Genomic DNA, 27,386 nt, shown 5'->3' on the forward strand with positions numbered 1-27,386 from the left:
AACATGCTTTAGACAGAACTGATTGAAATTAATGTCATTACACATAAAAAAAAAATAATACCAAAATTGAAAGTTTATTTAAACAAGGTCCATGCCAGTATAACTTTTAAAGCTGGTTCAATGCTTGTTTCAAGTAAACAGCTGTAACAGCACAGGCAGACTTTCCTTTCTGAGCTCTTGTCCTTTTCTCTTCTGAACAATAAGCTTGTTTTGGTCAAGAACGTACGCAGGCTTGGACTCCAACTCTACCTGCTGCCTGATACGCTGAAGGAAAAGTGTTATTTTCATACATGGAACAAAATACTGCTGCATTTTGGAAAAACAAACCCCTATATGCAAACACACGTATCCCATGAGAAAACATGAACTAATCTACGCTCGGTTTCTAAATGGAGTCTAAAATTATCATCCAGGAAGTTCAGAGATGCCGTGTACCGCTGAATGTAAAGTAGCAGGTGACAGCTATAGTCACTACAACAGGCTAAAAGTCTTTATAGAGTTTCCTTTAATTTTACTGATGACTGTGAACAGTTTCTTAATGAAACTGTTTTGTAGGCAGGAAATAAATAGCGCTGCAATTCAAACTGCAATCAAAAAGGATAGCACAGGAGTTGATTTGGCACTCTGCAGCTAATAGTCAGCACTGCGGTACTGGAAAAGAGCTGAATTACTTCGCTGTTCCTCAGGGATGGCATTTACACCCTGTAGGTTTCAGGGCTCTGCTAACGTAGTCTTCGCTGCTATCAGCCAGTTTGGATTTATTGAGAAGTGACTTAAATTCATGGTTGTGACTATGAAGGGAGGCAGTAGCGATGATTCTGTAGTCACGATGCTCCCTGTAAACAAAGCAGACATTCGATGCCAAAATGTTGCCCTTCCTTGCTGAGGGTGGCAAGGAGATTGTTTTATTGTGCCTTGCTTCATAGTCCTTCCCAGAGGTCATTTACTTTGGCTTTTTAGATGCATAAAATAGCGAAGGCGTGCTAGAACCTAGCATAATTAATTCCCATGCTGGCTAATTGTAACATCTAGCTCTTAGTCTTTACAGAAAGGATGAGGATTAGGCTTTGGTAAAGAACATAAGCACAGCAATTGCTTATCAAGCACCCTGCTGCCTGTCCAGGTCTACAGCTCTCCCAAAGGATTTGGGTCCTTTCCACAGATGCAAAGTTACTTAACAAACTGCAGATGTTTCTAAAGACTTGTGGGAAATGGAGTAGATCCTTTCCAATGCCTTCAAATTTGCCAATTTTGGTGAAACCATCCGTTATTTTTTTGCAGTTTTACCTGGTAGCCATTCTTATCAAGCCTAATGCACGTGAAGGTTCAACACCTGAAACAGCACTAGAGCCTCTGTCAGAGCTGACAGCAGCACCCACACCAATGCCCTGCTTAGGAAGTGAAGGTGGGTTGCCATAATTTCCACCAGGACACCTTTGAGACTCACATTCTCTTGAAGCTCTGGTACTTGAGCAAAGCACTGGAGGTAAGGAGCATGGCTGGCTGTAAGGGCTGAGCACTTGACAGGGACAGACCTTTTTGCACTATAGCTTTTGAACAGCTATTAAGCGATGTTTTTGTGAAGGGGCTTCTCTAGGAATTGCCCCAGCTTAGGCTCAGCTGCCCCTTTTCTTTATCCTCTCAGCCTGCAGCTTTTTAGTCATAGCTACAACTGCAGAGCTTCAGCAGGAGCACAGCTCTGCCTCCTTTCCCACAGTCCGTGTGCAGCTGGAGCCAGAAGACAAATTTGCACCCCTCAGATTCATTGCTTTTTGGAGAAGATGGCAAAAGAGAGGAGTGGCCACAGCACCCTCCATCACTGGCAGGCAGCCTGAGGTCAGGGCAGAAAGCCAGGCTGCCAGAAAACCAGGTTCAGTTCTGTGACCTAGGCATACTTGGTCCCACCATGGCCTAACAGCTCTTCCAAACAATAGGGTTGTGGGGAATTGCCTCTTGATTTCAGGGAAAAGAGGAGTAAAGAAAAGTCATCATCTACCGTTTCTTGCACTTATAAAATGAATGCATCATCCTGCCTGCATGCCATCCACCCATGGAGCAGCAGCACACCAGGCTGCAGCCGTTCCTTGCCAGGGCACAGGGCCAGGGCTGCCAGGCTGAATGGGGTGAGGAGAGGGGTGAGGCCCTGCCCTTAGCATGAAGCACGAACACCACACGTTCTGGGAGTAAAGAACTTAAGTCCTTGATGAAGTTGGGATCATATCCTTTCCATTGCTTCAGGTATTTACACCATCAGTTACATTTTCAGGCACTTAATTCTGCTCAGGCTGCACACAGGGAGTCAAAACTCCACCTACACAATCTCCTGTAACTGCTATTAGCAGACAGGTATGAGAGAAGGGCCAAAGTTGCAAAGCCTGACTCCACTGCTAGAAGCCCCAAAAATCCCCTTCAGAGCCCTTGCATTCACCAGGCTGGAGCTGATGAGCACACACAGATCAGACAAACCACCATCAATCCCTTTGCGTGAAGGAAGCCAATTGCTGTAAGCGCAGAGCTCTAACACAGAAAGGGAAACTATCCCTACTTCCAGGGCAGAATCTTCTCACTGATCAACAATAAAAAGAATCCAAACCACAAACCATTCACCCAGGGGAAATGGAGGGGACAGTGAAACTCCTACTGCTATTTGGAGGTGGCTAGGGCCAGCAATTATGAAGAACAGACAAACGTATCTTCATCTACATTGATGTTTTCAGGTACAGAATTCAACTTTCAGCAGCACTTGCTGTCAGAATTACAGGCATGTTGAAAAGGAAAGTTCAGACATTTGCATTTTGTGAGATACTTGAGTCACATTCAAAATACGCTGACAGCACAGAGGCTTCACTACCACAGTTTGGCACTTTCAGCTACAACAGTTTCTTACTGCAGATTTTCTCGGTGCTCACGTTGCTGCAGCATCCGTGAACGGAAAGGACTGCTATCATATCTAACTACGATGCTATGTTGGAATGCATATAAAGTGCTTCAGAAGCCATTCTGGTTGCCAAGCATTGGAGAGGGAGTTACAACAGCTTACCCAACAACAAAGATCAGCCCTCTTACATTTCAGGAAGCGGAGCACACAGGCTTCCAAGGACTGAGGGTAGAGCTTTTCTCTTTTGCTTACCAGCCACATAGAAAGCAAAACTTCTTGTTCCACAGTCAGGATAAAAACACTACCAGGAACAATTTCTGAATACGTATTTACACGATACTTTTCATCAGAATTACAGACTTCATAGGAAATCCAAGTAGACAAAAAGGAATATGTGCAATTTTGCAGAAGCATCGAAAACATTCAAACTATAAATATCCTGATAGCTCTACTAAAATTCTTAGTTTTACACACAGGCTGATGTTACTCTACTGAGGAAAAACTAAGGTTCTGTGCCACAACTGTAAATTAAGTACAGTAACGTATTATCATTCCGGCAACATAGGTTTACACCTGCACTGAACAGTGCGATACTGTTAAATCAATCCACTGATCTATTGAAGATCAAAATACAAATCTGTATTTTTATTGATTTGGCAGCGTTGCTTATGGAGAAACAAATGCACCAGTTAAACCAGTACACTGTCATACTGCTCCAGTTACAAAAACACCCAGGACTTTCATAGAGCTACAAACGTATCGTACTTCATGGTTTTTTTTTTCCCAAATGATGATATCCACGTGAAGTAAATATAGCAAAGATACTCGAGTTTGTATCCTTCATTCTGTTACATGACAAACGTACACCACCACTTAATAAATAGAAATGCAGCAGTTCATCCACATAATAGCAAATATTTTTGTACCCTAATCCACCACTGAAGTTCAGTTTATACAAAACAGTCTTTTCTACAGAGTGGAAAAAAAAATACCTTCTTCTCATCAAGGTGCAAGCTAAGCTTTGAAACTTAAATGAATGTGCTTTTATTCTTTTCATGGACAATAAAAGTTTCAAGGACCTTCTGATTTATCTGAAAATGCATAAATTTGGTCACATGTGGATTTCTTCATCGTTCAGGTTTAATGGACTATTTCAGTATCACTGACGTTGTGCTTTTACTCCTCTTGAACAATATCATTCCAAGAGTTATGGAGATCAAATTAATTCAAATGATGACCTCAGAGTTCTAGAAACACGTGTCCTCATTGTAATACAAGACCAACCTAAAGGAAGAATAAAACCGTAGCATTTTAGTTTATGTACATCAATAAATCTAGGCACTACTAGTTTTCTGCACTGGAATTATGCATCTTACGTGTGCCCAATTAAAACAGCTATTTTAAAACTCTTCATTTTGGCCATTGCAGATGAAAGCTACACTGTACCTATCAGAGCTCAGAAGCTCCTTATTAAATCCCTTACCTTTTCAGATTCCATGCCAGGACACCTCCAGTTGTACAAGTAATACTGCAAATTTCCATCTCCAATCCCAAACTTGAGTTTTTCCAGGAACGTTTTGTTTTCCATTAAGTCTAGTGCATTGAACACATCAAATCCTTTCTGGCAATAGTAAAACATTTGAAGTTTTAATGTTTCAAATGACACACAAATGACACTTTCCATAGTCGGCACAACAATATCCAACAGACTAATCAAATTAAGTAGGGAAAAAAACAATACAGGAATTAATCTTTCCTTATAATTAGACACAGATTTTCCCAATGGAAAGTAATGCACAACTTTGCTAAATTACCTCCAAAAGGGTAGTTAGCAATAACCGAAACACTGGTGTGTTATCAGCACTGGTTTGGCTGCAAATGGGATTCTGCATTGCCTGTGACTACCCAAGCTACCTCTTTGCCAAGTAGTTACCTGACTCAATGCTACTGCCTACAGCTCAAACAAGCCTCAGCAAGCAGTTCATGTCATAGACTTTAGCTCAGCTGCAGTGCTGCATGGCTGAGAGACACAAGATGAAGACTATGGAGCTGCTCTCATGCTCCCTGAAGTCTGAACAGAAAGAGCCTTTGCAGACCACAGCAGGAGTTATAAAGGATTGATGTAGAAATTCATATGCCACATTCAGAGCACAGCCAGGCAATGGCTCTGAACAGGGTCAGCTGGAACATACTCAACATCTCTCTGCATTGAGCAGTCATCTGCTCGGTGTAACACTGCAGCACCTCAGCTGGCAGAGGCAAACTTCTAGCAGAAGTACAAAACATGCTGTGCTCTGCACTGCGCTGGGAGCTGCTGCTGCAATAGATACTGTGGACTGAACGTGCAGTGCTGTTAACTGCCAGCTCTAAGCAGGTCGCTGAGAATCCACTCAGAGTGCTGGGACCTGCATCACCTGCACAGCTCTGTCCACAGACTACAGCACCACGGTGTTTGTGCCATAGTGCTGTGGAACCCTGACGACTGAGGGCTGAGCATTTGTTTTTCATCAGACAGCACTAAACCCTTATGATTCCTATGTTTAAAAAGCTCTTCCCTTCCATTTAACTAGATCATGTATCAGTTATTCTGCATACAAAACAGTGCTTAAGAATTACATGACATCTACGTAACTTTACAGGCAGCAGTTCTTAACAAGGTAAAAGTTGGAGCGCAGACTTCTACATTTTGTAGAAATAAGAAAACCACTTTATTCGATGTATTTAATAGAGCTTGTTAACTTAGCCAAAGGAAAATATTTTTTTTTGGTACTGAATGAATATGGTCACCAGTGTGCTCTTGGATACTTACATAGTTAAAGCTATTGCAAACACTTTGATCTTCATGCACTTGTCGCTTGCTGCCATTACTCAAAGTAAAAAGGAAAAGCAAACAGTGTTTTATATTTCAGTGTCTACTAGTCTACTAATCTCATCATATTCACTCTGAGCTGTAGACATTAAAAGAAAACAGAATGCAATGGAACGCATAAATTACCGACAGTTTTTACCTTGCCCATTACTCCTGAGAATGCTTTCATGAAAGTAGCAGAAGGCAAAATACTTACCAACTTAGCTATTATGAGTGCATCATTCATTAAATCCAAGAGGGGGGTCTCTGTATGAATATTGTAAAAGGAATAGGCAGCTTTCAGGCTTTTATGAACAGGATGGTGCATCACTGTTGAAGGTAATGTGTAGAAACTCAGGAAGTCTGTTAAAACACCATTTGCGCCCTAAAAAACACAAACCAAAAGTCAATTAATAAATAACCCCCCAGTTACTGAGTGTACAACGCAGCACAGTTGAGTATTCTGTCACAGGTGTTGTCACCACTATTCAAGCTGAAGGCAGGAAGCAGCAGTTGATCATTTAGGAACCAAAGAGAACTGAACTCCACAGAGCGCCACAGTTTATCAGATCCAAACAAGCATTTCCTAACTCTCAGAATGCAATACGAAGAACAAAACTCGGAGTCGTGACACCAAATCTCAACTGCATTTCAGAGGACTTGGTGCTGATAATACTTTTTCACAAGCTGCATTCACATGCATTTTCTTGAGGTAGTTTGGGAATGCTTTACCTCTACAACAAAAGTGTCAATAATGTGTTCCCGAGGCAGGAACCAATGGGCCACCTCTTCTTCATCCATCACAGGAGCAAGATTAAACTGCTTCAAGTAAGTGTTGATTAATTCTTGTACTGCTTTAGTATCTTTTTGTTCCATTGGTCTCAAACCTGAAGTCTTCGTAGCCTTACGTAAGAAAGAAAAATAAACGTTAAGATGCTAAAAGGAAAACTGCATTCACAGCAAGGTCTGGAAATAGGCTGCACAGTCATTCCGCTTGCTTTAATGCATTCATTATTAGCCTACTTCACCCCAGCCACCTAATTCATTATGCTACTTTACAAACCTCTTTCAATCAGAATTCCCCCTCTTCTAATTACTGAGACAGTCTGGGGCACTTCAATCTTAATATTCCAATATTGAAGCAACTTCATTTCTCCAGAGGAGACGCTACTGCCAGCAGCCCAGGATTCACACATTTGTATTCCAATCCCCCCCCTTTTTTTTTTTGCAGGTCAGTCAGTATTTGTCTTCTAAACTAAGCAGAGCCCAGGCACAGAAATGCAGCATGAAACAAGCTGCACATCAGAAGCTAATCTGAAGATAAGAAATGCCATGATTCAGATTTAAAAATATTAGTCAAGCTTTAAGCCAAAGTGAAATGATAATGTTTAATTAGAAATCTTTTCACACTATATTCCGCCTGTTCTTAATGCCTGTAAACTTGCTTGCCAACTCGAATTTCTATATACACCCAACCACAATTTACCAGGGAAGCTTCTCATAACTTCGAGCTTCCTGAAATTAAGAAGTTATGGTATTTTAACAAATACTGCGGTTTACTTGAATGTAAACATTAGAAGTGGAAAAACTGCTTTCTGGTTCTTTGTGATTAATTAACTTTTAAACAAGCAAAGGTGGCTGAAGTTTTCTCCCCAGTTTTTACTTGCTTTCTTGACTATTTCCTTTCATGAAGAGAAAGGCTCGTTCTCCTTCAGAGCTCGTTTATCCTGCTTCATCTGTCTGAGCCACACACTTGGGCACGTACCACATGAATCACAGCAAAGTCAACTGCGAGAGCAGCCAGGTAGTGACTTGATTACTGGAAGCCTGAAATTAGCGCAGCTGATTACACTCTGCTTAAAAAGGAGTTACTCTGGGGGAGGTCTTTATTCATGTGCTCTATTCATCTAGCTCTGCAGCTAGATGGAAAACTAAGGCCCATTTTGCCACAGCCCTGTACTGGGTTTAGTCTAACTGCTTTCCTGAGCAGCCTGGGATGGTGGTGTGACAGCACAGCACCTCCTCTAAATTTTAAGTGCTCTGAATCTACAAGGAGAATTACCCTTTATATACTGTATTTTGTTCATAAACTCCTTATGAACGACAACATGAAAGATTAATTTCTGCTCCTCCAAGCCTTTGTTTTCTAAAGCTGTACACTGGAGCATGAAGGGACAAAAAGCACTTGGGCTGGAACATCTTTGGAAGCACTTAGGATGGCCAGCTTAAGTGATTATTTACAGCTGCAGAAGTGGAGAAGAACTTCCAGAATAGGGCAAAAACCTATTTCTCTGCTCCACACATGGAGCTGCCTCAGGCATATTCCTCCATGAGTACTGTAGCTCAGGAGCTCAGTCAGAAGGACATATACAAACACACTCCTGTCCTTATTCCAAACAGCCAAATTTTCTCCCTTTCAGAAAACTCCTTGCTTAAGAGATTGAATACCACCTCCACCTACTTTTTTAATGTACCTGTAGGTTTATGCACAGTCTTCAGTGAGGGTGATACTTCAATGATGTAATTACTGTATTGCTCTATTATTTCAGAAAACCCTTTCCGTTCACGCTGTTTTAGTGATTAGGATTGATTAATTCCTATTAAAGGCAGATAAGCTCCCAGTGGCAATGATATTTCAAGGACTCCAGGAAAAGAGGTTAGAATGCAAGAAACACTGGTGCTGAGGGACATTAAAGCGGTGGTGAGGAATTCAAAAAGCTTTCATTTTAGGACAGTTTGGCCAGAATGAACCGATTTGCTTATAGTAACAGCCTGAGACTAAAGATACAGATTTGCAAAAGCACTTAGACCTTTCCACAGGAAAAGAAACTCTATAGAACCCAAAGCACAAAAACTAAGCAATAAGCACTAGCAAAAATGTCAAGGATAGGGCCCTGGGCAACCTGATCTACTGCCTGATTTAGCGGTTGTCAATCCCACCCACAGCAGGGGAGCTGGAACTAAATGATCTTTAAGGTTCCTTCCAACCCATTCTGTGATTCTATGAAAAAGATTACATCTTTATTTTCCACAGAACAATCTCCCAAGTTCTATATAAAAGTAAATGAACAACTGTGGTATAAGGAATCCCAAAGCCCATGGATTACGGCTGACCACAGTTACACTTCATCATATGTTCCTTATCTCATTCTTCTAGCTATCCTTACCCTGTATTGTTGTATTGTTTCTGTGAGAAAGAGTACTAGTGTTGCTGCTGAAACCTATATTTGAAATTGTCTACGGGAATTCTTAAGACTTTTTAAAAACATCTTCAGATTTGATGAAAGCTATATTTAGTTCTCCAAGATTATAACCTAATTAACAGAGTTATTAATTTGTAAGCTCTGAAAACTGCTGCCCTGCACACGAGGGAGAACCCACACGTGCAGGCATAGGTAACAGGCAGCACAGGAAATGAGTCCCACTGACAGCAGCAGGAGCTGAGATCAAGCCATGGCACGTGCTTCATACTGAGGAGTGCTCAGTGTGTTACTCACGTGGACCAGTAACAACAGAGCCTGCAGCACCAGGCTAAATATAAACAGAAACATTTCTCCAAAGGCGGATAAATCATTACAAAGTACATTATAAGTATGAAAAAGTAATTTTTTTAAAAAAAAAAAAAAAACAACAAAAAAACCCAAAGGGAGGGTTTGTTTACATCAAAAAGGTTTACTTGATATGGCACTGGTCCAGAGGACAGTCTGCAAATCCCTCCAAATAGAAAGGTAGCTTTTGCAAGCAAATACATTGCTTTCAATCATACAGCTTAGGCCAGCTTCTATAGGTTATTACAGCAATGAGATTTTTTAATAGTTCATCTCAGACTACTCACAGTGACTTCCCCTGTCAAGGAAATGCAACTGAAGGCTTTTTGCCAGCCTGCCTATTAGGAGAAATATGGAAAAAATATTTTTAACTAACCTAGCTATGCCAGAATGCTTTTTTTTTTCCTTGGCCACACCGTGCTATTAACTGTACACAGTGTTCAAGGCAGCTTTTGCTGAGCCAGCTCACTGCAGAAGAACAACTTTCTCTGACAGACAAGAAGCAGCTGAGACTTGGAGGAGAACCAACCCATCCCACTGTACTCAACCAACTTTCTAGAGGACTTTCCTGAGAATGTTATGATATTAGCTGTTACTTTTCTACTCCAGCAATTTTGATCAGATTAATTACACCTAGAATAATCTTACGGATCTTCAACTCAGTGACACGTGTTTATGAAGCCAGGGCATCTTTGTGCTTTTACTTTTTTTTTTTTTTTTTTTTTTTTTTAAGACTTTTGAGCCCACATTTGTATTTTCTCTACACACAAACCTCCACCTCTAGGAATAGTCCCTTCTGTTTAGCATAGACCCTTATTTCTTCTTGGTAGAAAAGATTCTGTTTTTCTGTGCTCTGCATGCACAAAAGCCTGAGCTGTCAGAGACAGATGGAAGGCTATTTTGGGCCTCCCAATAACTGTGGGGATTCTCTAGAAGACACACTGCTTACATCAGGAAGTCTGTAGAGCTTCATTGTTCTTTGTAGAGTCATGTTTCTACTCAAATGTGAAAACTTCACCTCCACCAGTTTTCTAGGATTCAGTGATCGATGCCAATACCTGGAAATGAAATTCATGAGATTAGATGGTGTTTTATGTGTCAGCTTTACTCGTATCCATTTCTCTAATTTCCTGCTTTATTTATTTATTTATTTCCTAGCCAGCCTGCACTGACCTGATGTCTGTAGGAGGCTTGAACAACAAACATACAAGCAAAAAAACAACAAAGAAGGAAAAGCTATACCTAAGCAGTAGCTGTTAAACAAGCCTGCAATCACCGCATTTTGAGTCTAATCTCCTTAAGGAATGAGTAACCCCAGGGCTAAACATTCTACTACCTGCCATATCGCAACCAATCTTTTCTTACTTACAAGGTAACATTTATTTTATTGATTACTTAGAACAGAGGTCCCTCTTTACTCAGTCTCTGAGCAGTCTGGTGAAGGGACTCCTCTGTGCAGACCATAGTGCAACACAACATCCCTGGTTACTCTAACACAGCGTGGCTTTCTTGCCATCCTCACCTACAGAAGGTTACAGAATCTTTGGTGTTGATACGTACAAGTGAAATTTAAACCAAATAGCTCATACATGAGTATTCTGTCCTCAGACGGATATCACTGACACAGGACTTTTCCCAGCAGAAATAAAATCCACTCCAAGCAAATGAAATCATACTTCACAACATACAACTATTTTCATGTGATAGTTCTCCCGTCTTCATTAAATTCCTTTCTCCAGGAAAGACGAAAGCATTGAGAAAAACAGATCACACAATTCCCAGAAATGCTCTGCCATCTTTGGCAACCAACCAGGTCAACAGGGAAACGTCCCAGCAGGGAAACAGGCCACTTGAAAAAACACAGGTATACAATGCTGCCATTGCTAGCATGGCTTTCACCAGAAGCTCAACAAAAACCTGATTAATCTATTCAAGGTACAATAAACAAACTCAGTATTAAATTCCATCCCATGCTCCCCTGCGCTTCTCTGGGGGAAGAAGTAGAGAAGGATGGATGGATGGATGGATGGATGGATGGATGGATGGATGGATGGATGGATGAGGGAGAGTTGGTGTGCAGTTATATATAAAAATTATATTAATCTCCTTATGCTGAATCTGTTTTGTCTATGACAGTAACTCATGAGGGTTCTCCCTGTCTTTATCTCAACCGATGTGTTTTTTTCCATCATATTTCTTCTCCGTGTCTTTTTGGGAAGGGAGAGTGAGAAAGCAGCATGGCAACGCAATTACCTACCAGCGTAAAATTACCACAATAGCCAATTACACAGCATGCACTTCAAATGACTGCTACAGGAACCAATGCTATTATGAACATCACCTAGGTTACCTGCAAGTGGCCACAGGTTTGGGGAGCACCACTCCAGCAGTGTAAACAGCCTGAAAAATCCCTTCCAGGTTTACTCTTCTGGTTATTTCCCGGATCAGTACAGGTGCCACCCGTTTAGATCTCAGTTTCTTATGAACACACAGAAAATTGATTTCTACCATCTTCTTCACACTAAAAGGACATTATAGTGAGAAAATGAATTTTAAAAAACCCCGAACTATCGACAAAAACAAGCAGTGCAAGCTGCATATTCTCTATTATATAACATTAGTTTTCCATGTTGTAACAGAAGAATCTAATGCAAAAATAAATCAGCCCGTGTCAAATTACATCTGCAACAAAGATTAATCTGACATTGTGACACGAGTGGAAAACTGTATGAAATGCAAAGCAGCGTCTAAGCTGTTTGCAGTGCTGCATTCCCTACTGTTAATGAGCCTCTCTGTAATTTCTCCATTGTAATGGATGCCAGTTTTAAGATTTGTAACATGCCACTTGAAAACATTATGTTGTACAGATGTAAAAGTAACGCTGTGTTTTACCTGTCATAAACACGAATGTTTGCAGGGATGGCACTTATGAATCCTACCAGCTTTTTGTTTGAAGACACTCTAACCCCACAGTGCCACTGCGGTAACCAGCCCGGAGGACGCAGAGCCCTAGAAACGATGACAGAAATAATTACAAATTACTGCCTAAGAAGATGTAATAAAAACACCCTTCTTTGCACTCCAGCCAGAACAGAATGTAGCACTTGCCACTCACCATAGAAGAAATTCAGGGGAATAATCAAACCTAAACATATTATCATCATCTTCTACATAATTCTCATTTAACAGTGTGTATAACTCCTTCAGCTGAAAACAAAAAACAAAACACAAAGAAAAAGAAAAGGTTTATCCACACACATCAAGCAGAATATATTTCAGGGATTTTAGGTACATGTAATAAATGTTTTACTTACAACTTCAGCATTGCTAAGATCCAACGTGTCCCACATAAAACCTTGTGGCAAAGAATATGGCTCTAGGCGGACATTGTCCTTATCTGGCTCAATTGCACCGTGTGACGTTATGACTTCATCTTTAGAAGGAAGAAAAAGCAAGGGAGAGAAGAAGAGAAAAAAAGAGAACAGTTACACTGCCAACTTCCCCATTAATTCTCAAGAACATCTCAGTTCTTACAGACTGCATTCAGACCAACTACTACTTCATCACAGTATGTTCAGCCAGCCACACAACTACTCCATCCAGTATTTCATAATACGGGACAGCAGCTTATCAGCACATGCATGGCGCTTGGCCAGCTATGAAATCCGTGGTTTCATTATGAGAAATATGTTCCTACAGCTAATGAGCGACGGCTCCTGTTTACAACTGCCTTGAACAGGTCTGAGCTCAGCAGTACTCCTAAGGACCAGCAGTATTGCAAAGCCAGGGCTTGTAAGGAATGCCAGAAAAATAGGAAATGTGTCTTAAAATCCTACATGAAAGAGTATTTCCCCTACCCTGATGCACAGCTCTAGTTCATCAGTATATAACAACTGGCTATAAACAGAAATTGCTCCTCTTCCATGGAGTGGCACCTGCCAAACATGGTACGTACTTTTCCCAAACGATGCCCAATCCTGACAAGTAGTTACATCTCACTGCCCCATTTGGAAGGTCAGAACTACCAGCATCTTTACATAAATTCTGGCAGTATCAGCTGTCTCAATATACAGCAAATGACCTACTATTTTACGGTAACAGGTCTCTTGCTAACAGCGTTAATTATAAGGCAGATGGATTCTGAAGTTAATTTAATGCAAAGATTCCTACACCTACTTCTTGAATCAACACATTTGTTTTCCAAGTGAACATAACCTGTGTACCAAACAATGAAGACTTCCCTGTACGTTCATCCAGCAGATTAAGCTAAAAAAGATAATAAAATTAAACAACAGACTCAAGAAGCAATTCAGAAAAACTGCTGAACAGAATCTCTGCCAGCCTAACTCAGCACAGTGTAGTTCTGCTCAACAGCCCTAACAAACCATCTGCAGAGTGGGGAGCACTTTGCTCTGGACTTATCCATGCAAGGAAATCAGGGGAAACACGATCACTGGACTGAGCTACAGGCCTGCACTGATGTGAAACACCGGCCTTCAGACAGATGGAGAAAAGTGTTCCTGTGCTTTACACTATATCTAATTGCTGCCTATTCTATACCAGCCTCCAATGCCATGGAGGCAAACTTCCAGAACAGAACAATGGCAGCTCCTGCTTTACTTGTGGGGTCCCCAGGTTTCTTTGGCACAACAGAGCTAGAGCAGCTTGACTTGAAAAAAAAAATTGAAAGGAGAAGATGACACAGAAATAAGTCAGAAAAAAGCCCACAAAAAAAGCAACATGAGAGTCAGCAACTGTCTTCTCCAAAAGGGACTCAGAACATGTGATTCCAAGGTAGTGCACTCTGTGGAAGAAACAGGTGAACAAAGAGCCATGGAAGAGTTCAGGCACAAGGGAAGTGTCATTAACCACTTAAAGCTGCATGGAAACACTGCAGCCTGCACCAGGAGAGTCACCATCACTGTGACTGCAAGTTGATCCCTCCCACCCTACCTTCCCACCCCCCAAAAAACCAAAACACCAAAAAACAGGGAAAATAAATAGTACAGAAGTTTATTCCCATCATCACTTGATAGATTTTATTTGCCCTGAAATGTTCTCTTTATGTTTTGTCGATTAAGGGTTCGGACCTAAAATACACAAAGGAATGTTACTGCAACAGGAGTTTTGTAGAGAACATCAGAATGAGATTCATTAGCACTGTGCTTTGTTGCATATTAGTTTGAAGGGCAATGACTCACCTACAGAATATCAATAATTCCATATAAACAACACAGAAGATTAAGGAACTCCACCACATTTAGTGACTTAAAGCCACACAGCTGGCACACATTCTTTCCAGATCACATGCCCAAACCCAATTCAACTTACTAAGTTTCGGTACAGGTTGTGTATCCCAAAACTGGTATTTACGTTTGGTAGCCTCATCAATGTTCTTTGCTGGACCTTGGCATGCAGAGAGCAGCTCCATTGCTCTCTGGATATCTTGAAGCTTCTGCATTGGAATGGCTGGATTCTGCATGTGGAGACAAACAGAAGAGGGTACCATTACTTCAGATACACTCTTCACTTTAGACCACTGTACAAATGTGTGCATTTACTTTATTCTTTTGTATTCTTTCATAAGCTCTTCTTACTACAGTCACTTCTGGTATTATCTTCAGCAGCGGGAGGAGGGAAGGATAGGTGGGAAGGAGACAAGCAGTTTCTCAAAATACTTAGCAATTTTGAGTAGTGTTTGCATTTAACTGCGAATAATGAGTGTTGGTACCACATGTAACTGCAGTGTTAGGCCAGGATACCAGTACCACAGTAAGTGCTTATTATATTCCTCTCCCAAAAGTAAATTAAGTAAACAGCAAAAAACAGATCAGCTTAGATATCTAACAACCTAAAGACACTACATAGTGTTATTCAAAGTTATGCCTTGTACATACTCTATAAAATATTACTTAAGATCAGTATGGCACAATATTTCAGTTACACTGTGGCTGTAAGCATCCACTTTACAACCTTAGTTACGTTGGATCTGCCTTCTATTAGGTACCAGATTTTACAGTAGGCAGCTTACTGCACTGCATCACATACAGAAGTTCACCATTTTGCCACTAGTGCCAACTCTCATAACTTAAGGCAACTTTATGTTATGGAAGCAGAAGTGAAATAAATTAATCTTCCACTTAAAAGTGGAAAAATCCTTATAGAAAGTTAGATGAAAAACAAGAAATCCAAGGCTCAGCATTTCTGAACTGAGCTCCTTAAACCCTTAGTTCTGAGCATTCTGAGCAAGCATAACTACAATGAGAATTCCACCTGCACGTGGAATTGCAGAGGAATAATGCCAACAGACTTCTAAACACAAAGGAACTTATCTCACTCTGCCTCCTTCCTTCTTTCTCCTTCTCTATTCAGAACCATCTCCCAAGAGACAAGCTGAGCACACCGGCAGCACGCTTATGCTCAGGTTCTCTCAGACTTCACAGTGCAATAAATACACCTGATGGAATAGTCTCAAATGGATTGGAAAATGTGACATATTTCTGAATAGAGGTTTTGAGCCTGATGTTTTCTTGCTGAACATCTACACTATTTCAGTATTCTGCTTACAGACTTGGATTTGTGTGTAGAAAAACCTCCATAAGCTATGTGTAATAATGAAGTTCAAGCTTCATTTGGACAGGCAACTGCCTTCAGTGTCCTCAGTCACAGGAGGAGCTCTGCATTCTTCCTTGTTCTATCACTGTCTATTCTTGTAAAAGTTAATACCCCTCCTGCTTATAATCCCCTTGGAAATACTGGAAGGCTGCAATGATGTCCCCTCAGCCTTCTCTTCTCCAGGCTGAACAAGCCCAGCTCCCCCAGCCTGTCTTCATAGAGAAGGTGCTCCAGGATCATCTTTGTGTCCCTCCTCTGGACCCTCCCCAGCAGCTCCCCATCCTTTCTGTACTGGGGGCCCCAGTGGATGCAGTACTCCAGGATGTTAACTAGCACATGGGAAGGAAAAGTTCGTGTTTTGGTACTAAGCATAACACGGACTGAGACATCTGGAGAAATCTCCTTTTCTCTCAGGAAGCTGAGAGGAAATCCTTTTGGTTTTCTTTAATCGAAGGCAAGAAAAGCATAAACAGTGCTTTAACATCAATGAGAAAGAAGAGTAATTTTAATTCCAGTGAGAGGAAAACATCTCACAGCTCAAGAAAGCACTGTAAGGTAGCGTAGTGCAATGGAGCTGAGGTGCATGATGCAGTTCTTGCCCCGGTTTTGGTGACAGGACCTAACCTGAGATCTTCCATGTCTTGTGGCAGAGCTCAAGTCTCTCCCTACCTAGAGCAGAAGAGTGAGTTAGGGACCCTTCAGCACCAGCCCCTTAGCACAAGCCTGTGATGATAAGCAGGATGCACCTGAGGGCGCTTCAGGAGCTCGCTGGTGTTACTGCAACATCACTCTCTACTAAGCTTGAAAGATTCCAGCAAACACTGTAAAGCCCACCCAATGGCAGAGGCTGGCACTGACTGGTGAGGATGCAGCTCTGCAGAACCTGGTGGCCCTGGTGGGCAGAACTGAACGTGAACCGACAGTCTGCTCTCACAGCAAAAAAGCCAACTGCACACTGGGTTGTACCAGCAAGAGCCTTCCCCTTTATCTCCCATCCTCAACACCATAATACAGTTTTGGGTTTCTCATTACAGGGAACCCACTGACACAGCACAGTGAGTTCAATAGAGGGCCACCAAGATGTCTAGGGGGCTGAAGCACATGATGTGCGAGCCTCAAGAAGGCTGAATAAAGACTAGGAGAGTGGGAGATCTTATTGCTGCCTAAGGGGAAGATTTAAAGACAGAGTCAAGCCTTTGCAGATGGGCTTAAGGACAGAACAAGAAATAATGGACACAGTTGAAAAAGATCAAATTCCATTTCAGATGTAAGGATTTATTAATAACAATATCCTAACCACACGTGTGGTCAGACAGTGGAAGACGCTGCCCACAGAGGCTGCAGAATCTCCATCCTTGGAGTCCATATAAATCCATCTATGCCTGAACAACCTCACTTAATTGAATTCTGTACTAAGCAGGAGGTTGGGCTAAAGATCACCAGAGGTCCCTTTCAAGCTAAGTTACTTTCTGACTGCATGCTGTGCAGGTCACTGGTGACTACAATAATCACTATCAGAGTTCTGGCCAGTTCACTTGCGCCAGTGTGGGAATTCTACACCCCTGGGGCTCGTACTGAGAACAGGCTCCACAGTCTCATAACACGGTCAGTAAAGTGTCCTAAAGGTCAACTTAAGCACACAGCTAATACGCATTTACCACTGTGGTTACACCCACACCAGTGCTCAAGAGGTCCACAATCACAAATGACAGAGGGAGAAGCCAAGGAGAATAACTGTCAATGAGTTCAGAAGCCCCGCTGGGTACTACCTGAGGATCCTGTGTGCTTTCTCCTAGAGACCAAGTGTAAGACATCACCTTCCTCTGAAATATTCTGCAGAGCTTCTTTCAACAGCAAGCAAATGCTAAAGATGCTTCTTCCATACTTCACGTAGTGCAAGGAACATAAAATCTAAGTATCACTAGAGTACTGTAATACTCTAGAGTATAGAATATACAGTAATAATGTATTTGCCCACACTGACAGACCAGCAGTCTAAGACGCTCTTGTAAAAGAGTCTAAAACACCAAAGCTGTCCAAGACAGAGAAACCTGTCTACTAAAGAGGTCGTACACCTGAAACAATGAACAGAAAGGGAAACAAACCAACACTTAGTGCATTTGCAAGAAGAGAAATGAGGCAACTCTGTAAGGGCAGTAAAATGGCTTAGTTACGCTACAGCCTGGGAGAACAACTTAAATAAAGGCATCCCTTGTGTGCCTACAAAACAGAACTTTCATATTGCTAACAAACTGGCTAAACTTGTTGTGTTAGTGCAATATCACCAAGTGCATCACTGGAACAAGGATAAGTTCCCACGTCTGCAAAATACGGGGCATGTTACAGAAACTGTGTGCAAAAGTGCAAGGTGCTGAAGACCAGTGCTCTGCAGATGGAATCAAGCAGACTCCTTTTAATGCAACAACAGATCTGCTCAGCAGGACATCTAGGATCTCTCATGGCATTGCAACAGCGAATTATATATTAATATTAAAACTGGCCCCACTCCCACTAGAAAAGAGTGTAAGATTACATGGCTGTTGCTTGCAATCTTCTTGCATTAGCAATTCATGTAACATACTTTGTTGAAAAACAACATTGAAACATGCAGTGAGACAAGAAACTATGTAAGATCACTCTACATAGATATAAGCATCCCATGTGGCAAATGTATCCATTCAATGCAATGGGTGTGACACTGAGGAGATCCAGAGGGACAACACAAAATCCATCTGTTTGTTAACAAACCAGAGCACAACTTCTTCCCCAAAATTAGTTGGTAGAATCAACATATGTGACAAACCTTACTGGCACAGTTAGTGCAACTTCTTCCACATTTATCTGACAAAGCAAACCCAACTACATCAACGTGCTCAGTGGCCCATGAACTTTCATCTCACAATGTTATAAGCCACAGTTCTCAGGCTCAGATTTCTCTGGAGATAAGTTAAAAAGCCACCAATGAATATTACTCGCTTACTTTAACCAGAACCTGGCAGTCAAAAGCACACAGATAAAGCCCACAGAAGTTGAACATCCATCCCCTCAAGTAATTTACTTACTTACAGTGCAGACCTTTCAGATGGCAAAAAGTTTCTGCAGTCTGCAGCTCCACATTAGAGATCACTGTATTTTGTGTGAGATGGTGTGTTGCTACTTCACCCAAATGAGGCTGGTTAACAAAGCACGTTCAACTCAATAAGATTTTGTCTGAAGACTGGCCTGGCTGAGCATATGATCTTATCTATTTGTGTGTATGAGCCTGTGTAAAATGCTACAAAACAAAACAGGCAGCATACAGTCATCATGGGCTCACTTGTCTGTCCCTCCTCCCGCTGATGCTTGCCACGAGATAGTACTGTGCTGTCCACCTAACTGCAGCTGCACTAAGCCTTGTTAGGTGGCAGCGAAACTAAAGGCAACTCACCAAATGCAAAACGTACTTAAAAGCATTACCAGCGCAGATTAAGACTCTCTGCTACAAAGCCTGAATTCTGACTGCTGTTAAACAACACTGAGGTTAAAAACTGCTGTGGTTACAACTCTCTGTCTAACTTCACGCAGTCAGCCAACACCAAGACTTACTCCCCCCTTCTGAAGAGAGATGCCTAATTCAGATGCATTAAGGCAGAACCACCAGCTCTCTTTCACAAAATGCAACACAGAAATGAACAAGTTGAAACAGAAAGCACATACAAACTGAAACAGGACAAGGCTCTCACTTTTGAAGGCTGCTGAATTTTAATCTCTTGAGAGTCAGATGCAGAATCTGATTTGGTGCCTCCAGAATTTGGCTTCTCCTTTTTTCTCTTCTGTTTCTTTTTCTTCTTCTTCGCTCCCAAATCCCCTCCAGGACTTCTGCCAGAAATTCAGAGAACGTGCGATGAGAAAAATCAATACCACCAAACTGAAAATTCATAAAGATTAAATATGGAAAAAATCAGCAGTGTTAGAAGAGAAATCTAACAGCAGTTTGAATCTGCAGCCAAGGCAGGGGAAAGGAAGTGGGAGGAACCGAGAGTGCATTCACTCAAAGCTTCCTGCAGGTGCCTCCTCATCTGTTTGCTGCTCAGAGCCCAGCACAAACAGGCATTTTGACACAGTGGTGTGAAACTGGGATACACTGCAAGAGCCTCGGCTCAAACGTGAAATGACCGTTCCCACATGTAGGCAGGAGACTCACCAGCCTCATGAACTGCTTACTTAGAAAGAAGCAACTCGCACGGTATATTTGGCCAAAATATTTGGCCACAGCAAGAGTTCTCCAGTGCTTCTACACGTGGTCGCTGGAGGGACAGATAAAAATCCCACAACCCCGTAACCATAAAGTCCATCTGCCCTGTTCCAAGCACAGTTGACTCTGGGCTGGGATGGAATTTCCTACAGACATGAAGATATTTAGAGACACAAATTCAGCTGAACGTGGAGGAACACAGGAAAGTGCAGCAACCAAGGAAGGTATCCCCCTCCAAAACTGGCTAACCAGCGATGGCCCAATATATTTATCCTCCTCAATGTTCAGCCATCAGGAACAGCTGAATTGTTTTTGACTGGATTCTTCTCATTGTTTTCAGGAAATTTTATTTCTAATTGAAGCAGTGATGAAAGCCATGGTGAAATCTCATTAAGAATCACCACAAAACAACCCAAATATTTGTGCATTAAAACAACCAGTACTACAAAGCGTACACTGCGCTCGCACATTCTGACATATCTGGACTATCAATAACACAGCTCCTATTTTCTTATAGGAGATTCTAATTTAGCAACTAATCGAGATATAGAATCAAGATCAGATTAGAATTTGCAAAGTGTGGGAGGTGTTGGCAACTCTCAGACAGAAAGCAAAGGAGGGAATGAGTCAGTCAGCATGAAGTCTCTTCAGGAGGTTTATCTCCCAGCAAAGCCGTGAGCTTATTACGATGCTCAATACAGATGTCAGGCCCTCGGGCATTTTTCAGTGGAAAAAAAGAAAGTCAAGGAAATAATTCTGGAGAAAAAAAAGAAAAATGTTGCTATACCAACAAACCAACAAGAACTACTCAGAAGAACATTTAACAAAGTTATTCAGGCCAGTATGTTCGCAAGGGCCATGGTCTTTGCCATGACTGCTCTAATACCATGACTGCTCTAACACCATGACTGCCCCAACGCCATGACTGCCCTGCCTCAGCAGCACAAAACCTTGTCAGAGCTCAAGACAGGGTGAAAGTACCAAATTTTCAATCTGGAAGCCAAAAGCCTGCTATTAACCAAGCATTTAACTAAGCAGAGACTCACTCTGTGCCATCTCTGCTTTTCTTTAAGAAAAATCAACCCTGATGAGAGCTCACCATTCCCAGTTACACCAGACTAAGTCATGCTCCCAGTGAGGTAGAGCTGGAAATTCAGGATCTGGGATCAACCCCCAGGAGCTGCACAGAGGACAGCAGTGGAACTGATTAACACAGAAAGGAGAGCCTGCAGTACTCACCAGAGCTCCACCAAAACAAAAGATTGAGCTGTAAAGTGAGTCAGGCAGAGAGCTCTCTGTACACAGTGATGGTACTGCTGGACCACTTACGTGATCCTATTAGCAGTTCATAAACTCTCACCTTTTGAAGCCCTGTATACCAAGCTAATATTTGTTTAGATTCCACACAAAGAACAGACTTGGATCATAAAATCATAGAATGGCTTGGGTTGGAAGTGACCTCTAGGAGCACCAAGTTCTCACCCCCTGCCACAGGCAGGGCTGGCAGCCACTAGGTGAGCACTGGGTCAGATTGCCCAGGGCCTCATCCAGCCTGGCCTTAAACACCTCCAGGGATGGGTCATCCACAGCCCCCGTGGGCAGCACATCCCACTGCCCCTCCACTCTCTCAGTAAAAAAACTTCCTCTGTAGCATGACAAACACCCAAACGATGCCACCCTGTGTCCCTGAGCTGACCTCACTTCACACCAAGGTGCTGCTCCAATCCCTGCTCCCAGCAGCTCACCCTGCAGCAGGAGCTGCCCACTCACAGCACAGGGCTCCTGCTCACTCCAGGGTCAATGTGCTATTTAGTTTGGTGAAAGAACCGGTGTCTACTAGAGAGAAAAAAAACCCAACAAAACAGTTTGGCAGCTGTGTAGAAAAAAAAAGCAGCTTTGCCAAGCTTAATTAATGTTACCCCAGTTCAACTGCTCTTTTACCAGGACAACTACAGTTTGTTCTTCGACCAGCTCAAGGCTTTTTCCATATAGAAATGCATACGCTTTTTTTCAGCTGTGAGAGAGAGAAGACAACCAACCTACTATGGAGGCTGGACGGTATTTAAAACTACTGATTTCTTAACTCTGAGCACGGCTGGGGAGAGTGAACAGGGAGAAGTGTTCAAGGAGGTTTCAAACAATTCCCCCCTCCCCTTCTTTCTCCTACCACCTCTGCACCTTCGCAAATCCCCATCCTCAGTTTATGGCCTTTGGCTGCAGAACTTGCACGCTGCCTCTCACAACACACACATTTGCACCCCTTGTTTGACAGGTTACTGGAGCTGTTCGGGGCAATTATTTTTACACTGCTGCTTAAGGTCAGTTTTATCACTGTCACAGCCCACAGAAAGTTAAAAGTGAACACAAAGCAAAATCCCTGAGTCCTTCACCTCCCTGGGCAGGCATGAAGCTGAGGTTTGGCAACAGGCAGTGTGCAGAAACTTGGGTCAAACCAACAGGCTCCTCCAGCATGAGCTGCAGCCAAAGACACTGAGTGAACTGGGGCAAAAGCAGAGCACCTCCATATTGGTGGGCGTACTCAACCACAGCCTCAGACAGAGCAGAAAGGTCTTAAAGCTGGGAGAAAGAGGGGCTGAGAAGGGAGGAGCCTCATTGCTCAATATTCAGTAATTACACTGGACAAAATGGCACAAAGGAGATGCAAAGGTAACAAGACTGTTAGTGAAGACTCCTGTTAGAAGCTTACCTTCAAATTAAACACTCTTATGTGCTAAGATTTGAGTCTGTGTCTGCTCAGACATACCTGAATGGTGTGAAGCAGATCTCACTCTTAAGAGCTGGAAAAAATGACTCCCACAGCTCAATGGAAGCTGACCTTCACATGTGAAACAGCTCTCACTTAACCAGCACAGGCAGGAAGACGAGGACCTACAGCTCATTGTGATGGTGCCCCAAGCAGCCCAGCCCCAGTGGGAACACTGCTCCGTCAGCCCAGGGCCTGGCAGAGGTGTGCCCGCCCCACAGCACTCTGCTGGCAGGAAGGTGGGCCGCACACCAGACCTTGGCTGTGCTACTTCAACTGCACCCACCAACACTGGTCTGACACAGGAGAAAGCAGAGAGAGAGAGAGAGATGCCAAGAAATGTGACCCAACTGCAGCCGAGGCAAAAGAAGAGTCAAGAGACCCCCCCTTTGGTCCCAAAAGCACTAAAAGTTTGGCCTTGCTGCAGGAGCAGGCCGCAGGAAAGCTACCCAGGCCCACACTGTCATCATTTTGTTACACATATCCGCCCGTCATCCCACCCACATACCTTTCCACTTGTGTACACACATCTGGTGTTTGGTATAGATGTGAAGAAAGACTTGTGCTCCTCTCAACGTGCGGGTTTTCAGCTGAGCCCCCATGGGGCAAGGCAGGGAACACTGTGCAGAGCTCTGAGCTATCGGGCAGCGCTCACATGGAACCAGCAGGGCCAGCGGAGCCACAGCAGCCAGGTGCTCACACCGCTCTGTGCCCTTGGCTTCATTCGAGATCATCCTTCCCACCCAGTATCCCTCAGTGTTGTTTTAATTGTCTTTCTGGACGCTGAATCCTGCTATAGCAGAAACAGCTAGTTGTAACATCAACATCTGCTTTGAGTTACATGGAGTGGCAATTTTAAGCTAACAGTCTCTCAAGTATAAAACTAAATGTCTATTTCAGCTGCTTATTTTTAAGCTGCGAAAGCCCAGGACTGAATAGTTGGGTTTTTTCCTCTCCTTCACCATATCTTCTGTCTGCCTGTGGGTAAGCGAGGTCACAAAACTGTGTTTCCGAAGGTGTTACGTAGATCTTTCTGATCATAAGAACCAGATCTTATGTGTTTGGGTAAGATTCCAACACATTTCAAAGTAGCATTATTGACACTAGGGCTCTCCTTGGTTCATGCAGAAAATGGAGGCCTAGAAGCAAAAAGCTTTCCCCCTCCTGTATTAGGCCACCACCATTTCAACAGCGTAAGACTATAGTGAGGGTTATTACACGTCCTTTAAATCCCACAGTTAGCTCTCCCATTCCTGACAGCCCCTCTGGACTAACACTTCATTTGCACACATTTCAGTGTTTGGAAACACAAGTTTCTTCAGCACAAACACCCAGCAGTGCCTTCAAACAGAACCCACAGACACTCCCCGCAGCTCTGTGGGCCTCCCCTGGCTCACTCCGGGCTGTAACGCTGTGCGCCAAGATTTCAGTCTCACATGCTAAAACCCAATACCGCCTCCAGACCTCAAAAATATACTAAAACATATCTATATGTAAAAGCAGAACTGTTTAGAAAGCTGCCCTTTAATGATAATTGAAGGAGTATACTACTAAAACATCCCAAGTAAATCATTTGCTGAGAGGGGGTGGGGTCTAAAGGTCCTCATCTATTCACAAAATCTTCTGTCATGGAGTAAAAGGAGGAACTTAGAGACCTCAGCAACCAGGCACAGCAGGGGAGTCAGGTGCACTAAAAGGTGTTTCTCTACAGACACACCAACAAAGCTGCCTTGTAAACAACGTTTTATTACAAAGCAGAACAAGGACAGCATAATGCATCAAGCAAACTGCAGGCAGAACAGCAATATGAGTCACACAACATACATAATCCTGCAGCTAGAAAACAGGTCCAGAAACAGAGAACAAATATCTGCACAACTGAGAGTCACAACGGGTATTTTCTGCTGCAGTCATGCTTACCTATACACACATAAATATACACACACAGTATCTATTTGTGGGCAATACTATAAGGGCATGTTAAGAGACAGTTTGAAAGTAACTTCATTTACAAAGTGATCCTACTGGGGATTGGCACACCAAACATACTGACCTTATTAAAAAAGAAGCACAGGTAAAGATAGCATGAGATTAAATACTGATCAGCATCAGTGGAGACCATTCAGCCTGTAGTAAGTCAGCTGGCACAGCCGCAGTTTTAAGTTGTACGACTGTTCATACATTGCTTACCTATACAAAGCCTAACCTAGAAACTCCAAGTAAAATTCAAAACTACCTCCAGAATGGAACAACAGGGTAAAAACAGAGAACAATACAGGTTCCTATAGCCATGGGTTAACTTCCCTGCTGGAGGGCAGATCTTAAGACATAATCGTGTTAGCTGCAATATAACATATTTCTTTGCATTTGATGGAGCTTGTTTGAATTCTTCAGCCTGCAGGAAGTTGTGGCGAACAAGGTTCTTAAAGACTTAATGAAAACAAGATACAGCCATTCAGAAGTCAGTACTAGACTTCATACGTCAAAAACACCATAGAAAACTGATACTAATGCTTTGAGGCTTTTCTCTATGGCAATGTTCTACCTGTGAGTTCATTAAATTTCACACTGAAATAGGAAGTGAAATCTTCCGAGTAAAGACAAACGAAGGAGCTTCTTGGAAACACTCCATAAAACACCTCTGGGATGTTGGACAAAAACAAGTTGTGGAGACAACCCTGCACAACCCGCAGCCGGACGAGGCATCCCATAGAGCTCAGTGGAGGCCAGGCTGGATTACGGCAGCACCCTGCACCCACAGTGCAAACACACAGACCCAGCAGCACACAGGGAAGTTTCCCCTTTGCTGCCTTTTAAAGCAGCCGGCCCTCCTCCCCTCCAGCGTTCCCAGGCTCCTCTCGCCACATGGAAGACGCAGAGCTGCTTGTTGCCAAGCAAACCTCGGGCAGGGGATGACAAACAGCTCCCATCTCCAAGCATCAGTCACCCCCAGGAATGCTCTTCACGAAATGAATCAGAAATTCATGAGCAAGGTATTCGTGTAGCCGTATATAAATTAACCTATTTCTATTTTGGGCTGCTCCTGGTTGCGACAAAGAAGCGTTTGCTTTGCCATCAGTTTCCCAGCTCCCCAAACAGCAGGAAGGCATGTCTGAACGGAGCTCGTTTCTAAACGCCTCTCCTCCAGGAGCTGCAGTGTGAGCCAGGCTGGGATCGTGCCGCGGGCTGGGGACGGACACGGTGCAGGGCCCGCGTCCCTGGGCTGCTGCGGGCGGTCCGAAAAGCCACCGCAAGCGACACAGCCCCGCTCCGCCGGCTGAAAGGCCCGCTCTGCTCCACACGTGTGGGTTTAGAGCTGCTGTTTCGGTTCGGACAATAGAGGACGCCGAGTAGGAGGAGGGAGCGCACGGCAGAGGGACGCGGTGCCGCCCCGCAGCCCGGGAGCACCGGGACACGCGGCACGGCCGGGGGAGCTAATACGGCCCAGCCCCCAGCCGGAGCCCCTCGGTCCGCAAAGCACAGAGCACAGACACAACACAGCACGGCTCCCCCTCCCTCGGCGGGGCACGCTCTCGGACCAGCTCCCAACTCGGCCGGCCGGGGCAGCCGCCTCAACCCTCCCCGGTCGAGGCCCCCAGTCCCGTCGCCCCCACGCTGCCTCCTCCGGCGGACGCGGCCCCGCAGGGAACGGAGCGAGGAGCGCGGCCCGGCCCGACGGCGTCCTCCCTCCTTCCCTCCCTCCCGCTGCGGCGCAGGGCGGCTCTGGAGGCGGCTCGGCTGCCCGCGGCCGCTCGGGCTCAGGCGCAGCGCGGCCCGCACCGCGGATGCCGCCCGTCCCGCCGGGAGCCCCGCGCGGAGCCCGGCTCTGCCCGCACCGCGAACGGCCAACACGGCCCCGCCGAGCCCGGCACCACCCGACGGAGGGAGGGAGCGAGGGAAGCAGAAAGGCAGCGCCGTGCCCGCTGCGCGCCCATACCCCTTGGCGTGCTCGGCCTCCTCCTCATTGTCGCCGTCTATGCCGCAGGTGTCCTGGTCATCCAGCTCCAGGCTCTGCTGGCTGGCCGCGGACTCGCTGTCCTCCGCCATCACGGGGGAAGGAGGGAGGGGAGGAGGCGGGGGAGCCTATGAAAGGAGCCGGGGCGCACGGGCAGATGCGGTCCGGAGGAGCTCCCTCTAGCTGCTGTCCTCCCCCGTGCTGCCGGAGGAGGCGGAGGCCGCGGGGCCTGGGGGCCGCTCCCCGCCGCCCGCGGGTGTCCGAGTCCGGGCGGCGATGCCCGCTGACCCCCGGCCCCTCGCACCCGCCGGGCGCCGCCTCCCACCGTCGCCGTTCGGTGCCCGTGGGCGGCATCGATCCCGCGCCCGCCGCCTGCCCGGAGCGGGGAGGTCCCTCAGGCCGAGCTGGGCCTGCCCTGTAGGGGCCGCGTTCTGCATGCGCCGTGTTTGTGTTGTGCCGGTCATGTTTTGACACACAGCTGCTGGGAGGTACCACAGGGCCTTGTCAGCGGCCCTCACTGCGTGCCGGGCTTCCCTGAAGTGCT

General features: G+C 44.3%; 1 protein-coding gene across 3 annotated transcripts; it reads right to left on the minus strand.

The window, feature by feature from the left end:
- Nucleotides 1-55: 55 nt before the first annotated feature.
- Nucleotides 56-26,948, minus strand: NMT2 (N-myristoyltransferase 2). Of its 3 annotated transcripts, XM_085540650.1 has the most exons (14): nucleotides 26,825-26,948; nucleotides 19,612-19,747; nucleotides 17,450-17,463; nucleotides 15,456-15,491; nucleotides 14,606-14,743; nucleotides 12,589-12,707; nucleotides 12,390-12,481; nucleotides 12,167-12,283; nucleotides 11,625-11,795; nucleotides 10,224-10,332; nucleotides 6,459-6,629; nucleotides 5,944-6,111; nucleotides 4,362-4,499; nucleotides 56-4,162 (listed from the first exon to the last, which is right to left on the minus strand). In XM_085540650.1, exons 1-14 carry the CDS (start codon nucleotides 26,850-26,852, stop codon nucleotides 4,142-4,144), a joined length of 1,458 nt encoding a protein of 485 aa, XP_085396776.1. In that variant the 5' UTR covers nucleotides 26,853-26,948; the 3' UTR covers nucleotides 56-4,141. The 3 variants fall into 3 exon arrangements, with proteins under 3 accessions (XP_085396776.1, XP_015708906.1, XP_015708907.1); XM_015853420.3 differs by lacking the exons at nucleotides 15,456-15,491; nucleotides 17,450-17,463 and having other exon boundaries at nucleotides 14,606-14,750; XM_015853421.2 differs by lacking the exons at nucleotides 15,456-15,491; nucleotides 17,450-17,463; nucleotides 19,612-19,747 and having other exon boundaries at nucleotides 14,606-14,750.
- Between the last annotated feature and the right edge of the window lie 438 nt (nucleotides 26,949-27,386).

Source organism: Coturnix japonica, chromosome 2 (assembly GCF_054131305.1).
Source record: "Coturnix japonica strain WE chromosome 2, WE-NBRP24, whole genome shotgun sequence".
Lineage (NCBI taxonomy): Eukaryota > Metazoa > Chordata > Aves > Galliformes > Phasianidae > Coturnix > Coturnix japonica.

Bases quoted from the DNA above. Each gene is read 5' to 3' on its own strand.
- NMT2 (XM_015853420.3), bottom strand. From the start codon at position 26,934: ATGGCGGAGGACAGCGAGTCCGCGGCCAGCCAGCAGAGCCTGGAGCTG. The intron at 14,751-19,611 runs GTGAGAGCCTTG...CTCCACATGCAG, and splicing joins AAATTCAGCAGCCTTCAAAA to AATCCAGCCATTCCAATGCA. The intron at 6,112-6,458 runs GTAAAGCATTCC...TGTGTTTTTTAG, and splicing joins TTGACACTTTTGTTGTAGAG to GGCGCAAATGGTGTTTTAAC.